The sequence below is a fragment of the Arvicanthis niloticus genome, chromosome 8 (genome assembly GCF_011762505.2).
Source record: "Arvicanthis niloticus isolate mArvNil1 chromosome 8, mArvNil1.pat.X, whole genome shotgun sequence".
In the NCBI taxonomy this organism is placed as follows: Eukaryota; Metazoa; Chordata; class Mammalia; order Rodentia; family Muridae; genus Arvicanthis; species Arvicanthis niloticus.
The window spans coordinates 25,014,779-25,033,696 of NC_047665.1; the positions used below are offsets into that span (position 1 = coordinate 25,014,779).

At 40.8% G+C, this 18,918-nt stretch overlaps 1 protein-coding gene across 4 annotated transcripts; it reads right to left on the reverse strand.

Annotated features, from left to right (window-relative positions):
• Positions 1-1,254: 1,254 nt before the first annotated feature.
• Snrnp48 (small nuclear ribonucleoprotein U11/U12 subunit 48) lies at positions 1,255-18,306 on the reverse strand. 4 transcript variants are annotated; one of them, XM_034510976.2, is made up of 9 exons: positions 18,121-18,306; positions 15,151-15,264; positions 14,901-14,961; positions 13,359-13,433; positions 8,191-8,379; positions 7,276-7,397; positions 5,990-6,078; positions 5,384-5,542; positions 1,255-2,024 (listed from the first exon to the last, which is right to left on the reverse strand). In XM_034510976.2, the coding sequence occupies exons 1-9, from the start codon at positions 18,262-18,264 to the stop codon at positions 1,976-1,978; spliced, it is 1,002 nt and encodes a 333-aa protein (XP_034366867.1). In that variant the 5' UTR covers positions 18,265-18,306; the 3' UTR covers positions 1,255-1,975. The 4 variants fall into 4 exon arrangements, with proteins under 4 accessions (XP_034366867.1, XP_034366866.1, XP_076795278.1 ...); XM_034510975.2 differs by having other exon boundaries at positions 18,109-18,305; XM_076939163.1 differs by lacking the exon at positions 15,151-15,264.
• Between the last annotated feature and the right edge of the window lie 612 nt (positions 18,307-18,918).

Consider the following 18,918-nt stretch of genomic DNA (forward strand, 5'->3'; position numbering starts at 1 on the left):
CAGAAGCAGCAACAGTATGAAGGCATACAGCATACACTCTGAGCATCGAGGTTCCTCTAACTCATTTCATCCTCAGCAGCCGATTATGCATTTAAACCTCTGAGATGTAAGGACCTTGAATTGCATCTTAGCTCTTCTTTCTCCACCCTGTTCTACACCCTGTTGCTTCCACACCACCCCTTCCCATTTATCCTGCCTGTAAGGTACCTACATAAGCTAAACCAGTCCGACTCTTCAGTTTCTCCTAATTGGTAGAAAGCATAATTTAAAACCTAACTTTTAAGTTGAACATACAGTAATTAACAAACTGCTAATACTGTGTATGGTTTTGACTTAAAAGAGCAACAATTCTGTATGACTGTGTCACTCTAACTGCTAAGTGCCTGGGTTTTGTGTGTGTTCTATGTGTGTGGGTGTACTCTGACATCTATGTGCATGCATGTGGAGAACAGATCAACCTCCTTGCATCATGCACCTTGGGTTTTGTTCAGTCTCTCTGTGAACACAGAGCTCACCACATAAGCTAGGCTGGCAGCCAGCAAACCCCAGGTTCACCTAGCTCTACTCTCTTGAGGCAGAATCGCTATTGAATTTAAGGCCAGCTTGAGAACACAGCAAAAGCATGTATTAGAAAAAACAGAAAACAGAACCAAGTCTATCTCTCATGCATGAAACTTAATCATCAATCTTACCAAAATCCAATCAATCACTTTTTGTCAATTACTTAAGATTCTGTTTCTGTTTGGAAATGAAATCTTTAATTGGGTTTCAAATGTCCAAGCTACTGCTGCTAATTTAAGTGAGAATGTAATGCACTGGACTCAACTGGATGTTCTAGATAAAACAGAACAACTAAAAGAAATGTACTACCAACATAAAGCACAGGACCGATTCCCAAAACCTGGAGTCACCAAGCACTGTGGCACATGCCTATCATCCCAGCACTTGGAAGGCTGACACAGGAATCAAATTCAAAACCAACCTGGGCTCCAAGATAAAACTAAACACAGAACACCCCTGTGTGAAGGAAGGCAGAGCTAAGGCTGGACATCTCACTGCCCAGGGCTGTAAGAAAGAGGAATCTAAGCTTTGGCTGCCCTAGGTTAGGGACAGAGAAATATGGGGGAGGTACAAGCCTCCTGAAGCCAGAGAACACTCCACCCTGTGGTGGTTGTATGGAGATATACCAGTCACATATGTACTTAAAATGAGTATACTTTTAGTGTATGCATACAGTACTTCAAACATACAAAATATTTGCAATTTTTAATTATCAAATGAAACATGAATATATATTACTCACAGAACCAAAGTTTCTTTTGACCAACCCCCCAATCCTGTTATCTACCCCAAAACATCCTTTCCCACATATAATTAGGAATTTGGAATGGTTTCTAATGAACCTTTGAAAATATAATCATATACATATATATGTAAAAAAAAAAAAAAAAGGTTTTTTTGCACTTGAATCTAATGCTAACTTGCTACTCACAATTTCCCTTTAGCATTACATTTTAAATATCTAACTGTGTGAACACAGATCAAGGTTTTCCTTTGAATGCCAATATAGTAATTCAATCTATAAATACCTACACATAGTCTACTTAGTCAGGACATCCCCCATCCACAAAGCCACTTAGATTGCTTTCCCTACGACATAACCCTCCAGTGAGAAAGCATAGTCACTGCCAGGGTGGAATCTAGCCTCACCTTTAACTCCTTACAGTGAGAATGTTTTCCTATGTAATTTACCTATCTCAAGTACTGATCTGTGAAAAAGAAAACTGATATATATATGGCCAAAAGAATTTAACAAATAGTAATAATGTGTAGGGTACAATTTTGACTCCTGGTTTGAAGCATTTATTATAATAAGCATTACACGATCATAATAGCCATTTTTTCTATGCAAAGATAATAATTAAAATATCAGCATGTTTATTCCATAAGCATAATTAACACATTTACAATCTGCTTATATTTTTTGCTTTCTTCTTTTATGACTATGATGTCTTTCTCCATCCCTGAAATAAAGAGACATAAAATTATGAGACATTTTAATAATAGCAATACATTTCCATTAGACATAAACCACAGTAAGCTAAAACAAGCATTTAGAACTGGATAATACTTTTTTTTCTGGAGACAAAGTCTCACTATTTAGCCTCAGGAAGCCTAGAACTTACTATTTAGACCAGGCTGACCTTGAACTCAGAAACCCACTTGCCTCTGCCTCTTGAGTGCTGGGATTAAGGACATGTATCATCACTCCCAGCTGAACAATAGTTTAAGAGTAAAAGGGGAGAGTCAATTATTAAGTTAAAGTCAAGATTAATATACAGGTAAGCAAAATGTGGAGGGCTCTAATTAGAGAGGGGAGGGGAGATAAACACAGAATAAGGAGGTAGGAGAATAAAATAACAGTAAAGATTTCTGAAAAATTCATAAGGAGTCATACTGAAATTAAAAAACCATTCTGAAAGCCATAAAGGATCATATTATTATCTACCTTAAAAAATAACATATATAAATATGTTTACAAATATATAGATTATATGAATTTTTTTTATATGGCTGGCAATGCTCCCCCCCTACCAAGAGCTAAATAAAGACCACCTAACAAAACCCCAACACCAGGCATGAAAAGCCTTCTTGAGCTGTTGGTGAGGGCTGTCCAAGAAACTCCTGGAACATTACAGCATATTGCTCTGGCCCTTGGTCACCTCCAGGGGTGGAAGTCCCTATTGCTGAAGAGAGCATTCACATAAGACACAGGGCCCAGAGGCCCCTGAGCTGGAAGGCACCATGCAAGCTTCCAAAGCAGGGAAGCAAGCACCGGTCCTACCCAGTGTGATACTTAAGAACCACAATAACCAGCACGGCACAACAGCCCTAAGCAAGGAGGGGCGAACAGGAGTCTGGAGGGAGGAGAGAGAAGGAGGAGGTATGATATCTATAAAGTAAAAGAAAGGAAAAAAAGGTAAGCAAAATTGATTTATATTTTGGTGGTCTGCTTTAAAATTAACTCTAAATATACGCTGTTAGATGACCAGAGGACCCATGTCAAATAGAATATTAAAGGCATAAAAAATATGTTAAAGTGTCTGGCTTCCTTATTCTGGCTGCTGTATCAATGTCATGTAACTCACTCAGCTGTACAGGGACCAAACAGAGATCTCAACTCTGAAAAGAGCCAAAGTACAGTTTCTGTCAGGTGGGCAAGAGTTCAGTTGTAGAATCAGAAGGGGTAACTAAGCAAACACCCCATCTTCATCACACAGAACTAAAGTACAGCTAGCTTTAGCTCTACAAACGGAATGAGAGTAAGATTAGCAAAACTATCAGGCCAACGCAAAAGGCTAGAGAGATGGCTCGAGTGTGTATGGCTCTTGCTGAGGCCTAGGGTTCAGGTCCACTACTCAGACAGCTCACAAGAAAGCAACCATCACTCTCTAGAGAGACACCAACAACAAGAACAGAAGGGAGGCAGACAGCAGAATAAACAGGAATGTGGACCTAACCAGATGGCAAGCAGTAAGCAAATGACTACCTGATCTCTGGCGTAGGTAAATTTGGGAGGGTCATCCCACTAACCAGGACAGAAATATTGGGGAAGGGCAGACGGAGACATAGTTTAGTTGGAACCCCGGTGAATGTGACACCCCAGGGGGTACCCAGTAAGTAGCTGGCATACAAGATTAGACCTCAATTGGTTTAAATTTATCATATACCATTAGTTCATATCTCCTAGTTATCAAACTATACTAACAAAGGTAAAATTGGGATGTCTCTGATCTAACTACACTTCAACAGAGGAATTAGCATAAAGAAAAGCATAAGAAGGCAATTTCAACAGAAGACAGGTCTAAACAAACACTGTAAAACTTACTGCCTCACTCAGACATCACTTTCATATGTCAGCTTTGTAAGTTTTTTAAGAAAAGTAGGAGGCACCAAGCTGGTCACCTGGTGGTACAGGTCTATAATTCAGGCTACTTGGCAGGCAAGAGGATCAAGTAAGTTCAAGTCCTTCCTGGGCTCTATAGTGAGTTCAAAGCCAGAATGGTAAGGTACTGCCTCAAACATTAAAAAAAAAATATAGAGAAAGATCAGGTGTATGGAGAGTAGGGGAGAGAAAACAAAAATCAGCAGGGGACTTTGGGGGTGCATTTCTAGGACGGCCAGGCCAAAGACCTGGGACGGGAAGGAGAGGCCTCAGGGAGTCTATGAGGGTGACTCTAGCCGAGACTCATAGCAGTGAGGGTATGGAGCCTGAAGTGACCATCTCTTATAGCCAGGCAGGACTCCCAGTGGAGGGATAAGGATACTAATCCACCCACAAAACCTTAAACCCAAAATGTGTCTTGCCAACAAGATGTGCAGGGACAAAGATGGAGCAGAGTCTGAGGGAATGGCCAACCAATGACTGACCCAACTTGAGACCCATTCCATGGGTAAGCACCAAACCATTTTCATTATAAATGATACTCCATACTTCATTATACTTTCAGACAGGAGCATAGCGTAACTGTCCTTTGAAGAGGCTCCACACAGCAACTGACAGAAACAGAGGCAGAGACCCACAGCCTAAGATTAGACAGAGCTTGGGGAACTTTGTGGAAGTTGGGAGAAGGAGTGAGGGACCCGAATAGGATAGAAATGCCACAAAAAGACCAACAGAGGCAACTAACCTGGGTCCTTGGGGGCTCCCAAAGCCTGAACCACTAACCAAAAAGCAAGCATGGGCTAGGCCTAGGTCCCTCTATCCCACCCCCACACACCCCTGCAAATATATAGCAGATGTGCAGCTGAGTCTTCATGTGGGTCCCCAAACAACTGGAGCAGGGACTATCCCTGACTCTGTTGCCTGTCTATGGATCCCACTCCCCTAACTAGGCTGCCTTGTCTGGCCTCAGTGGGAGAGGATGTGCCTAGTCCTGCAGTGACTTGATGTGCCATGGTGGTGTGATATCTAGGGGAGGAGGGGGAGTGGGAGAGGAGCTGAGTAAGGGGGGGGACCAGGAAGGGGTGCTGTCATCAGGATATAAAGTGAATAAATTAATGAGAGAGAGAGAGAGAGAGAGAGAGAGGGAGAGAGAGAAAGAGAGAAAGAGAGAGAGAGAGAGAAGCTGAAGTTACAGCTCAGTAGTAGAGCATTTGCCTCTAGGTTCAATTCCAGTATCTCAAAAGAAGGGTAGGGGGCACAGTGTTTTATTATGTATACAGAACTAGGAACTACATGGGTAGTCTGTGAACTGAAGCATGGTGAATATGAAAAATTCCATTAATTCCTTCCCTACCTTAACTTACTCCAATAATTATTATTATTCTGCATTCAATGACAAAGTCAGCAATGCTGGATAACTCAGGAGTAGATACTCACCTCTCTTTCCTTCTTCTTGACTCAGAATTTTTATCTTTATTTCTTTTTCGTTTGTGTGGGCTCCTACTCCGAGCCCTTCTATGTCGTGAACTTTCAACATCCAAATAACTTCCACCAGACTGTCGTGAATCTACCGAAGCCGATCGCCTTTCCTCATTCCTGCAGTACAGAAAGAACATCTATCAGGTCCTCTCACCAATGGTCTTCACTGCACACAGACCATCCACTAACATACAATATTCCATATCATATCAGTGGCATGATCTTATATTCCACAAAGGTAGCAGTCAAACAAACAGCCCTATAATATCTTACCTACTAACAAGTTCCCTAATTGGTTGTTTATCCCTAAGCCTGGCATCATCATGGCTCTAAATACAGTAATTCTGAGCATTGACAATAAACAAGCACCAATGAATCACAGTCTTGGAAATGCTATGGTTTAATAGTATATATAGGCGATGCGTTAAAGAGATGCTTTAAGCCACACAGCGCTGCATGTTCACAATTACAGCACATGAGAGGTACACTGCCAACGTGCATGGCCCTGGGTTTGACAGATGAAAGAAGCACACACTTCCTCGGTGAGGACAATGACTGACGTACCTTTCAGCGCCATCTTCTGCTCTTCCCTGCTCTTCTTGCCAGTGGTTACTGAGCTCTTCCATGTGCACCTTTATCACATCCCGAATTACCTTGGGAGAAGTAAAACCACATGTTAGAGCAAGAAGTTGTTCTAAACCTTAAGATCATAAAACCAGAAAAATAGGAGATGGCTCAGTGGTTAAGAGCGTCTGTTGCTCTTCCACTGGACCAGACCAGTTTGGCTCCCAGCATCCATGTTGGGTGGTTCATGATCACCCAGAACTCAAGATTTAGGGATCTAATGTCTTCTGGCCTCCTTCTGGAACCTTCTTCTGGCACCTGCACTCATGTGCACATACCTACACATATACATGTAATTAAAAATAAAATCTACTTAGAAAAATCAGTAGTTGTCATCACTCAAAAATTTATGAAGGAAGGGTTATGACATATGGACTATGAGATAGGTGTATTTAACAACTATAAAAAAGGCAGTTGTCACACTGATGAATAAATAAATGGTAGATGGCAGTATTATTTCAATGTTAATTTTGAAGTTGGAACTATGCTATGACTATGCAAGAAAACAGCTTTATTCTCTGGAAATACATACATACTTTTTGGGGATAAGAGTCAGAATGTACAGAACTTACTCTTGAACAATTCAAGGAAAAAATATGTATGAATATGAAATAGAGTAAAAAATGTACAGAAAGGAAAAACAGCTGCTTTTAGGCTCTGCCTAAAATGCCAGTCCTAAAGGAAATCAAGAATTCCCTGGGCTATACAGTGAGACACTGCCAAGGACAGAAGGGAAAGAGGATGAGAGGTAGAGTAACAGAATACATGTGACATGACTGCAGGAGGGACATCTGAGACAGGGAGGGGACCCACAAAGGAGGCAATAGAAGACAGTGGGGAGCTTATGAAGAAGAGCAAAGTATAATAAACATGAAAACCAGAACTAAACCGGCACTATGAAAATACATCTAAGAATTTAAAAAAGCATGAAGGAACCCCTCCCCAATGCCCCAAACCCCAACCCTCTCAAGCCAGGGGCAGTTAAAAGCCCAAAGTCATACTCTTGTCACAACACAGAGCCACTTTCTCAGAACGAAGTTTCTTTAAAAGGCTTTGCAGCCTCCACAGATATGTTAGTAGTGAAACACCTTTGCCTGGCAAGGACAAACAGGGTGTGACATTCTCAGGACACTTGAGAAAAACCACTGGGAACATAAAATAGACTTAGAAAATTATGGAAAATTTTTATTTTCAACAAAAGTACTATAAAAGTATGTGAAACTTACTTCAGTGTATGACTTTTTGGTTATGTGAACATTCTTAGCTCTATAGGACTGGCGTCTTCTTTTATAATCTCTCACTTCTGCCAGGATTTCCAGGTAAGATTTTGGACTTTTTCGGCTATTGTCTAATGAAAGAATAAAATAATTATACCCTTAAAAGCAGTTAAATTATTTTTATTAATGTGTGTGTGTGTGTATAATTACATATAAAACATACTATGTGTATGTTTGTGGGTTTGTTGCTGTAAGTGAGTGTGTCTGGGGAGTCCAGAAGAGGGAATTAAGGGTAGCTGTGAGCCACCCAATGTGGGTGTGAGAACAGAACGTAGGTCCTCTACAAGAGCAGTATGAGCTTTTAACTACTCATCTATCTAACTCCACTTTGAAACTTTGAACTTAAGAGTTAGAAATAATCCTGTGGGCTGGAGAGATGGCTCAGTGGTTAAGAGCACTGACTGCCCTTCCAGAGGTCCTGAGTTCAAGTCCCAGCAACCACCTGGTGGCTCACAACCATCTGTAATGGGATCTGATACCCTCTTTCGGTGTGTCTGAAGACAGCTACAGTGTATTACATAAAGCAAATGGATCTTTAAAAAATAGTTAATTAAAAAAAAAAATCCTGCATGTATGCTTCAAGGTAACATACCAAAAAAGTTCCAAAACAGTCTACATTATAAACAGACTATTCTATCACTCTTTCTTTTCTCGCCAGTAGATGAACAGAGGTATTCAAATCCATAAATACAAGTAGCATTCCTACAGATGAAGCACTATGCTAGAAGTCAGAGTAAACTCTGTAATGTCAATGAGATGATACACAACCACCTTAACCCCCTCAAGTGGCACAAAACTAGATCACATTATTGACATGCATGAGATGGGATGACAAGAAATGTAAAGATGATATTTATCCCAAACCTTGATTGACTTTAGCAGCCAAGTCTACAAACAGGTCGCTGTCATTTTCAATGACTTGAGGACCAGAACGTTTTTTCTTTGTCTCCTCGATGACAAAATCATACAGAGCAAGTCGATCCGCTTGTGTGAGGTCACAAACAGATCGTTTGTGATTCAGAGGAACTTCAACAGGCGCCGGAGAATACATTCCTAAGATAAGGCAAGAGTAAATGATGGGTGAAGCATGTGGACTTGACTCTTAAATATGTGCTAGAACAATACAATAGTAACCCAAACTACTTTTTACATACAAAGATGTAGGCGGTAAATAGTACTGTTTCAGTGTCTGGTATGCTCTCCAACAAGCTTAGGACAAACTCCATGAAGTCAGGCAGCAATAACCACAGAAAATGACTAAAGCATCAGAAAACCTGTTTTCCCTTTGGATGAGGTCTGGACATGTTGCCATGGTTGCCAGGTGGTGCAGACTCTTGGGTTCAAGGGATTCTCAGCTTCCTAAGTAGCCAGGACTACAGGCACACACCATAGGAACAGGCTAAGAAAGCCTCTATATAATAATTTCTTAAATACAACCTCTATTACTAAAGTAGGAATTGTTTTTGTGCATATGCTTTTTCTCATAAAAGCTGAAAATATTTTTAATAGGCATTGCACATTTTTAGTTTTTCTGGAAACAAATTAAGGGACTGTGAAGAATATGTAAAAAAACAAAAAAACAAAAAAACCTCATGTGATACATTAGGGTAGATGTTCAAGTGGTCAAAGTTCATGACATCTGTGAATGACTAGAGTATGGGAAAATGTTAAATTAAGCCAAGTACGGTCAGCACACACTGGTAATCCTAGCTCTCAGGGAAGGGAAGGCCACAGCCAGGCCTACACACTAAAAGACAAGCTGGGCTGCACAGGGAGATTTTTTTTTTAAGTAGAAATTCTAAAATGCCTAAGACCAGGAGAAGACAATTTAAACTCGATTGAGTTTCCTAAAGAGGAGGTATGCTGGCTTAACTAAGTCAAGGGGAAAAGAACAGCAGTGCCCCAAGAGTTACAGATCATTCTAACGTCTGCTCATGAATGAACAAGAAATAAATACAATACCTTGATATGATGTGTTAAAACAGAAGAAAATTTGTTTTGAGACTCAATTATTCTCAAAGAAACAAAATGACTGTAACTGTAAACAAAGCAATTTAAAACAAGTCTTCCTACGGAGAACTGAGAGCATCACTCTTACAGGAAAACTAACGCTGGCGAGGTTGTCCTAAAGGAGTTAAAGCTGGCACACAGCACCATGCAAAACAGTAGCTCTTCCCACACCTCACTAGCATCTCAGGTAAGAGGCAAAAGAATTCACGTAAGAGCTCTGAAGTGACTTTACACTTATCCACAAGTTAGGGAAAGCTGCAGTGGTACCAAGGCTGCGGTTTCACAGATGCAGGTGACACCTGGACATCGTTATTGGTCAAGGGGTTGGAAATGAATGGGAAAGACAGACTCTCTCTGAAACCAGACAATCACTCTGATGCTGAGGCACTATCATAAGACTTTAGGCAGCCAGGTGTTAAGCACAATCATACAATATAAGATTGGCTTTGATAAGCCTAATTCCTTTGACTATCAGCTATAAAAATCTGAGAGAAAAATACAAAATCTAGAAAACAGTTTAGTAATCAATCTCAAAGTTTTCTTTTATTAATCTTAAATTTCTTTATAATAGACTAGTATTCAAATTTGTTAAAATTCAATCAAAATTCCAAACCAAGACTTTAAGAGTGACAGTTATTGAGATAAAGTCAGAAGTCTGAGTGATACTTTTAAAAGGATATCATTTGCAAAAAGGATACTGCATATCTTTAAATAAGGAGCACATTCAGGTTCCTAACTCCTCTTTATACTCACCCCAGTTACTGAAAAAGAAAAAGTACAGAAAAGGTTAAGCAACAAACTGGTTTTAAAAAAGGATAAACACACTTAAACAAGAGTCATTTACAGTAAGTTTTCAAAGTGCAAGTTTCCATATGGTTTATGTGCTGCAACTGCTGTAAATCTGTGTCCCCTTGTTTCATTTTTAAGTTGTGGTAAAATAAACAGGATGTAATTCATCCACATTATCATCTTAAATTACACAGTTCAGAGCTTTGTCTCGGACTTTACATGTTCATCACCTCTGCCCATCCCCAGAGCTCTTACCATTTCAAAATCAAACTTTAATTTATTGTAATGTACATTCTTCTTTATTAGTCACCTGCCATCACAGAAACTTACCCACAACGCATGTATTATAGGTATCCATCCACACAGAAACAACTCCTAACGTCAGATAAAGAAAACAAGGCTCATGGGAGAAAAATAGCTACCTAAATGGCACTCTACGATTCTTCTACAGGACACTGAATCATGGCCATGTCTCAAATATGTGTAATAAAATTTACAGCAACAAAAATGCTTAATATTGGAGGAAAAAGATAAACCACTAAGTGTAAAATTACTATTTATGAACAAAATTAATAACTTTGTTATAACTGGTCAAAGTAGCTGCACAAGAAAGTACATAGTAGGCTGCTCAGTTCCTGTGAAGTCAGCAGAGTGTAGTCTGCCCTGATACAACAGGTGTAATGAGAGCACCTTACACTATTAATCAGATGGTGAAACACACACTGCTTCATGTTCACATAAATAATCAGTAAGAAGGCAGTCCTCAGTCAAACATGTGAAAATATCTAAGATATAAGTAGGCCACAAAGATAATTCTGATAGAAAAAAAAGCAGAACTCTACATGGGATTTAAACATGTTCTTAAAAGGTTACAGATTGCATTGAAACAGTTATTCAAAGAAATCAAATCTTAAGATAGAAGACTTCAAAGTCAAATAAAAGTTCTCTACTCCACTGAAAAGAGCTGTTCCAAGTAATTCTTAGATTCCTGAGTTTAATCCTCAGCACCACAGACAAGCAAACCAAACAAACAACTCCGTGACGAACTGGGCTCAGTGTCTGAATCCTACTGTCTAGTTCTGTAGATTCACACCAGCTGACATTTTCTAAATCATTTACTTATATAAAACTCACCCACGTCATAACAACACTGCACACATTAGTTTTTTCTTAGATTAGGTTACCAATTAATGTAGCTGCCACAGTTTAGCTCTTGCCATGTGTATTCTCATAATACAAGACAATTGCTCTACAGATATAGAACAAAACCTCCCACGTTCCATATGCAAGGGTGAGCAGCGGACTTACTCTTTTGAGTGACCAACAATGAGGGGTGAGTACTGATGTGGGCACATATGTGCAGTCTGACTTCTCACAGTGACATCACCAGAACCCAGAGCATGACTTTCACTACAGGAAGACTGGTTCTAACCCAGAGTAGAAGAACTCAGTTGGAAGCCTGGGCCACAAGTCAGAGTTTCATCCTGGCTGCAGCCCTGCTGTTGCCTAGCAAAGGCGAGTCTCTTCCCTTTGAGTTTCTTCACCTAATATGAAGGTGAAAACACTTCTCCAACACAACGCAAGTTTTCTGGAGAAAAAGGAACATATAAAAGAGCTCTGGAAAAGTCTGTAACAGTACAAGGATGAGCTGGATGTATAGCATACACCTATACATACCCATCCGAGGCAGGAGCATTGTAAAGACTGAAGGCAGCCTGGGCTAGAGACACTGTCTCAAAGAAACAAAGAGGGAAGGTGAAGGCGTAGGGGGAGAGCCTTACTAGGTAACAAAATCACTGAAGGCCTTTACATCAAACAACACAAGAACTTTATTAAACTAGCCCCATCAGCCAGTTTGTTTCCTATTTGTAAAATACAGACACTGGATTAACTGGTCCAAGTAGTTTGTCAACTCCAAAGCAAAGCAAATTCATTAATCTATCTAAACCAGTCAGTATCTTAAAAGTCAAGCTTCTCAAAACAAACAAACAAATAAAACTAACTTCACTTTTAAAAAAATTATTTGCACTGGTCTATTAACAAACAGGGCCAGTAAGCAGAAACAACAGAGATCATGAAAGACTTAAGTAATCACAGATCAGTTAGCCATAAATTTAAAAGCTGGGATGAAGTCAACAGACACAAAAATGGGAACTTTAAAAGGAAATAGAAGAAATATGCTTAGGATGGCAAGATGGCTCAGTGGGCAACGATGCTTGCCACCGGCCTGACCACATGAATTCAACCCTTGGAAGCCACACTGTGGAAGGAGAGGGCCGACTCCCTGGAGCTGTCCTCAGACCTCTATACATCATCACAGCACATGCGCCACCACCATCCGGCTGCACAATCAAGCAAATGGAAAATGTGTTCCTGATACAGGAAGTAACCATGCCGAGACACACAGGCCACCGGAAAAACAATCTTCTTTCTAAAGTCACAGTCCACTCAAGGGAAATCAAGTCCAGATAGTGGCACAGTGGCTTCTTAGGACAGTACTGGGAAAGACTGAATTTCTACAGGGGGAAAACCTGCTACGATAACCACAGAGAGAGTGAGGAAGGACAGAAGGACAACCTTGGCAAACAGAGCCACTTGTACCAACCAAACGTCACACCCAGACTCAAAAATCAAAACTCTTTATTAACTTCCTTCCACTTAGATAAAGCTGTTACTTTAATTTTCTAAGAGCCTTAGTTAATTTTTGTTTTATCCTCGTTTCTGGCAAATTCCAAGGCAGAAACACTTTGAAGAACTCCAAAGCTGGGCATGAGAAAAGCCACATAAAATCACTGTGATTCTGTTCTCTCTTTCTGAGGCATCCAAAGTCTCAAAGAGGTCAAATCCAAAAAGATTACAAATTCAAACTTGGGAGGGACTATTCTGAGAGAACAATGAAAGTAATCTTTTAATGCTATGCACTGTTTCAATATTCTCAACAAACTCTCAGTCAGGTACTTGCACCTGAACAAAACAAAACAAGACACCCTTACTCAGTATACTTACTAACCCACAAGGCAACCACACCTAACAGATGTCAAAACTGCACCCCAGCTGAGAGAGTGTGTGAGGGAGCTCCAGCGTGTTTGAGTAGCCAACAGCTGACAAAGCTGGAGCAATGTAAGCTATCTCGTGTTAAATGTGAGACTGACCCTGAGAAGCACACAGAACCATGATTACAGGAGAGCAGATACCTGGATTCACAAATTAGCTAAAATTACAACAACACTTACTTTGGCTGTAACAGTCACCATCTTTCCCAGCTGTAGTCCTAGCTTGTTTAATTATCTGGAACTGTGAATCCTTATCTGAAAAAAACAAAAACCAATATAACCTCAATAAAAATTCTTTCAGAGTCCAAGAAGTGATCAGATTCCAATTAGTTCAGAAAAATAGAATCAGGCATTCAAGATTAACTGGTACAAATTGGAGAAACTAATAACTATTACCAATTAGAACCTAGACACCATTTGAAATATATTAGATATATTATAATTTTTAAGGCATGGTGATAGAATATTTGCTTGGCAGGCAAGAGAGTCTAGGTTCAACCTCCACAACCACAAAAACTAATGAAGACTCTCAGGCACTCAATAGGGCAATGTCTCACATAAAGTTACACACACATCAATCTAAGCTAAGCAGAATCAGGATGTTGTGTGTCTTGAGGTCCACCAAGGCTTTATGCACATACTGCACATAACTGACGCACGTTTCCATCTTCCCTGTCATCTTCAGTCCACTGTATGGATTGTGATCCCACCCTCCCTTGCATCTGCGGTTATATTTTTGTTATAACCAAGAAGGGAGGCATGTACCCTACTGTATACTGTGTTTGTATGTTTTTGTATGATAGGATCTAGTATTGTAACTCTGACTATCCTGCTCACTCTGTAGACCACGTTGGCCTTGAACTCACAGAGATCCTTCTGTGTTGGGAGCCGACTTTAGCAGAAAGCGGCTAGATCAACTTTATAGCCATCTAGAACCATATACCCTGACAAAAGATTTGGTTTTCAATAGCCTATAACAGCTAAAGCACACTCTGATATCCCACATATTTTGTGTTGCTGTTTACTGGCCCCAGCTGCAAGGTATACGTGGTAGTCACGCCTACAAGGCAATGCAGTTCACGTGTTGTCCACGTGCTATCTACGCCATACATGCCTGTAAGGCACACGTGCTATCCACGCCTACAAGACATTGCGGTGCACGTGCTGTCTACGCTATAGACGCCTGTAAGGCTTACGTCATATCAACACCTGTAAGGCACGTGGTATCCACGCGCCTACAAGGCACGTGACAAAAGCCTATAAATAGCTCAAAATTCTCTTCAATAAAAGAGACTTGATCAGAATCTCTGTCTTGTCTCCATTCTTCGCGTCTCTTCCCCTTTATCCCCACTCTCTCTCTCGCTAGACCCTGACCCTCGGACCGGAACGGACAGTACGGGAAACAACAGTTTGGCGTCCAACATCGGGCTCCAGTAAGCACAACAGTTTGGTGCCCAAGCGTGGGGGGTTCGAGACACTTCTGCCTCTGCCTTTCCACCACACCTGGCCTACTATACAAAATGTTGCAGGATCTTTATTCCCAGTTACATAAACCGAGTCCATTTTTACAGCACATGAAGTATCTTCACTGTGTACAAGTTAATCCCTTAAGGTAGAAAAGGTCATAAGCATGTCTATAATATCCATTTTTTTTTTTTTTTGCTAATTTAAAAAGAAAAATACAAAACTAGGTTAATTTCAATTATAATCTAATATACTTACTCAAAGTAACTGAAGGAATCTTCAAATTTTCATAGAAAAAAGTAGGATTGTACATTTCATCCTAGACAGTAAAACAAAAAACAAAAACAAATTTCAATTAATATTCTTAAGGATTGCATTTAATTGGCTGTTTTAAGATTTGAGGTAAATAATGCCACTGTAGTACATCTACTCTACAAGGACTCAAAATGTACTCTCCTGACTTACTAATGAATGCACTTTGTGATATTATGTCATAAACCAATGCTACCTCTTCCTCTTTGGTATAGCCCAGTTTCCTCAATCTGCAAGATTCCATGTGCTTTGTTAGTGATGATTTAGGCATGCGATGATTGGAATCATAAGGGCATATGGCGATTTCATCCTGTAAAAATTAACACAAGGGGAAAAAATGTTACGACAGGCAGAGAGAAGGAACACATGCAATGCTGGTGTTCGACCTTTTCCTTTCAATTTAGTACAGGGCCTGGCCCCTGAAATAGTGCTGCCTACCTGTAGGGTGAATTTTCCCACCTTAATTAATCCAGTAAATAAATCCCTCCCTGGGATGCCACAGGCTTACCTAGACAATTCCTTACTGAGACTCCTTCCTGGGTGATTCTGCACTGTGTCAAAACTGATTGATCTTCACACCTTCCTTTCTTACCTTGCTTTGGTTGGGTGTTTTATCACACAAAAGCCTCCTAGCACTCAACCTGCCTTCCTCCCGTTTCAGTGAAAGGTACCACCTGCTCAAGTAACAACTACCTCTTCCTAATCACCCACATCCAAGCAACCACCCAGTCCTGACATTTTTACTCCTAAATGTCTTTGAAGTCCATTTCGTTCTCTCTAGCCCCAGTGCCACTTGTCTAATTCAGGATGTCCCTTCGCTGGATTACAACCGCTACCTAACTGTTCCCCACCTCTGCTTCCAGGATGGCTGCTCTCTGCTACGTTCACCACAGTGTAGCCATTTTGGAAACCTCAGCTCTCCCATTTACTGGCTATAAAACACTGGGTAACATAACTATTCCTTGAGTCAGTTTCTTTAGCCGTAAAAGAGAAGCAATAGACCCTCATCTCACAAAGATATCATGAAGATTAAATAAATATGTGAGCTTATACAAAGAAAACATTTGAGTAAAGCCTGGTACTTAGTGCTAAATAAATATTATTAGGTATTTATTAAAATACAAATGTGATATGGATATTCCTTGACTTGTTTGTCTATACCTCCCTGGTTGGCCTTGATTTTTTTTTATAAAAAGACAAACAAAAACCAAGATTCTGACAAAGCCCTTCATAAGGCTCCTTATAAGCTGTATAAGCCCTACCTACTCTCACTCCACTTCCCATTTAGATCATGAAGCCCAGGTTGGTCTAGAAGCATTGTCTTCGTAATGTTCTAGCCATCCTTAAGTATTCTAACCTTAGCATCTAAGCCTGGACTTCTAAAGCGTGCTGATGCTTTCTGTGTGCTTGACCTAGCTAATTCTACTCAGTTGTTGTTGTTATTATTTTGGTCAGGGCTGGGGAGATGTCTCAGTAAAGGAAGCATAAGGATCAGAGTTCAAATCCTTAGAACCCATGCAAATGATAGACATGGTTAATATGCATCTGCAATTTCTGTGTTCCCGCTGTGGGGTAGAAGATAGAATGGAAAATAGTCAGAAGCTCATGGGTCAGTTAGAATAGTGTTGCAATCTCAAGACAAGAGACCCCGCCGAGGACCCGTAACCTGGGCCATACCCCCATACACATCCACACTGATTTCTTAAAGATTCATTCAGGTATTTTATGTCTATGAGTGTTCTTCATGTACACCTGCACGCCAGAAGAGGGCATCAAATCCCATATGGTCATGAGCCATCATGTGGTTGCTGGGATTGAACTCAGGACCTCTGGAGGAGGAACCAGCGCTCTTAACCGCTGAGCCATCTCTCTTGCCCCCATGCAGATTTTTGAAAATATACCTTTCTAGATTCTTTTACTGACCCATCACAGCTTATAATAATCAATACTACAAAAATTTCAACTCCACCCATTACAGACTTTGCCACACAACAACATCAGCTGTCATTTCTTTATCCCCTTCACTGTCACCAGGACAAGCTCTACAAGTACACAAATTGTCACTGCTATCTTCTAAGCACTGCTGCAGAAACGTGGAAATTGATTAATTATCTGGTCTGCATCTACCCTCAAAACTACCATTGTCATTTACCAGAATTTTAAGCCAGTTACTCTAGTGACTATCAGGTAATCATGTACTTCAGAGTTTACTGTCTAATCTGGGAGTTTTACCATGGAGTTTTACATAGCAATTAAGCACACAAAAGCTCAGAAGCCACAAGGCCTGCATCCAAATCCCAGTTGCCAATCCCACCGTGATGTGTTGGTTTCCTCATTTGTAAAATGCTGCCAATCATTCTAGCCTCCTTGGGTTATGAATTTTAAATGAAGTAATGTAGTGTCATATACAAGGCATTAAGTGTTAATATCTCGATGGTAAAGGAAGGCGTGGTGGAGCCCTCCCTGCTCAATGGTCTGGAAATAGATAATAAAATTATCTAATTCATACCTCAATTTTTTTCAGTTGTCCCCCAAATCCATTTTACAGTATCATTACTAGGCTTTAAGCCATGAGCTATATTGGTTAATTCACAATTCCAAATATACTTGTAAAGGTACAATGGAGGGTTTTTTTTCCCTTCCAAATTCTACTTCAATTTTAATACAACAGTGATTAGTTCATACATAAATTGTATATATCTTAAATATTACCCTTGATGTATGACTTAAACCTTGTTATTGAACCAAGGTATAAAAAAGCACCGCACAATGCAAATCCCCTTTATCCTGCACCTATTAAAACAAAAGTCAGGATAATTCACTCGAATACACTTCTTAAGGGTCAGCTACTAGCTACCATTCCTTAGGGGCGTCCTTTAATCGTTCCAGAATCCGTACTGTCCGAGTGGGAAGCTTCCTTGGTTAAGGAAGAGAAAGGAGATCATTGAATTTAACGCAATGCAGAATCTTTATGACATGATGAAGCAAATAACCAAACCCAGTAGCAGCACCCCCGGGACTTACACCCGAAGAGCCCTGACCTCCCCTGCATCGCACTGGGATGGAGCCCTCGGAGAGACCTGGGCTCCACGGGCGCCTTTCCTACGGCGAGAAGCCAGCCGCCCGGGAAAGGCCCGGCGACCTCGCCCCTCACCTCGGTCGCTACCTCGTCCCCGGGGTCCAGCTGATCGAGGCTCCATCCCAGGGACGCCGTCACCTCCTCCAGCGTCCGGCAGCAGTTCTCCACGAACTCGCTCAGCTCCTCCTGCAGCCGACGACGCTCTTCCAGAGGAGGCGGTTCGGCCTCCATGATCACAACTCACCTCAGGCAGGAAGTGGCCGAACTGCTGGGCGCGCACGGGCCTATGGGAGCTGTGGGCGGGGCCTCGGGATGGCGCCAGCCTATAGGGAAAAGCCGACCGGCAGGGCGGAAGCGGTAGTTTTGAGAGGTGTCTTCCACGTTCTTCCGGACCAGGTTTCCTTTGCTTAGCTGGTTCGAACTTACATCCTAACATTGGGCATCATCCCGCCGCTTCTTCGACGTTTTTAAGAGAAAATAGTTATATCGGCAGGAAATTTTAAAGAACGACAAAAAAGTCTAAGTGTAGCCTTCTCCAACTCATTAGCGTTTTGCCTCTTTGAACAATTCTAAATGCCTTCATAGCTTCTAGATTCTTTATCCCGAATATGCACATCCTCAGAATAGTTTCCTACATAATCACAATGCATGCTCAAACAGAAAATTCATGAAACTGCTGTCCAAATTCTTCTTAAAAGCAATTTATTATGTCTTAACCAATTGACAATAATTAGTTATTATCTCTTAATTTAGAACAGCCTCCTCTCTTTTCCTTCTCCCTCCGGTTACTCTCTCCCCTTTTTGCAACAGAGTCTCACTATCTAGTCCTGACTCTCTGGCCTGGAACTCACTTCGGAGACCAGGCCAGAGATGTGCCTGCTTCTG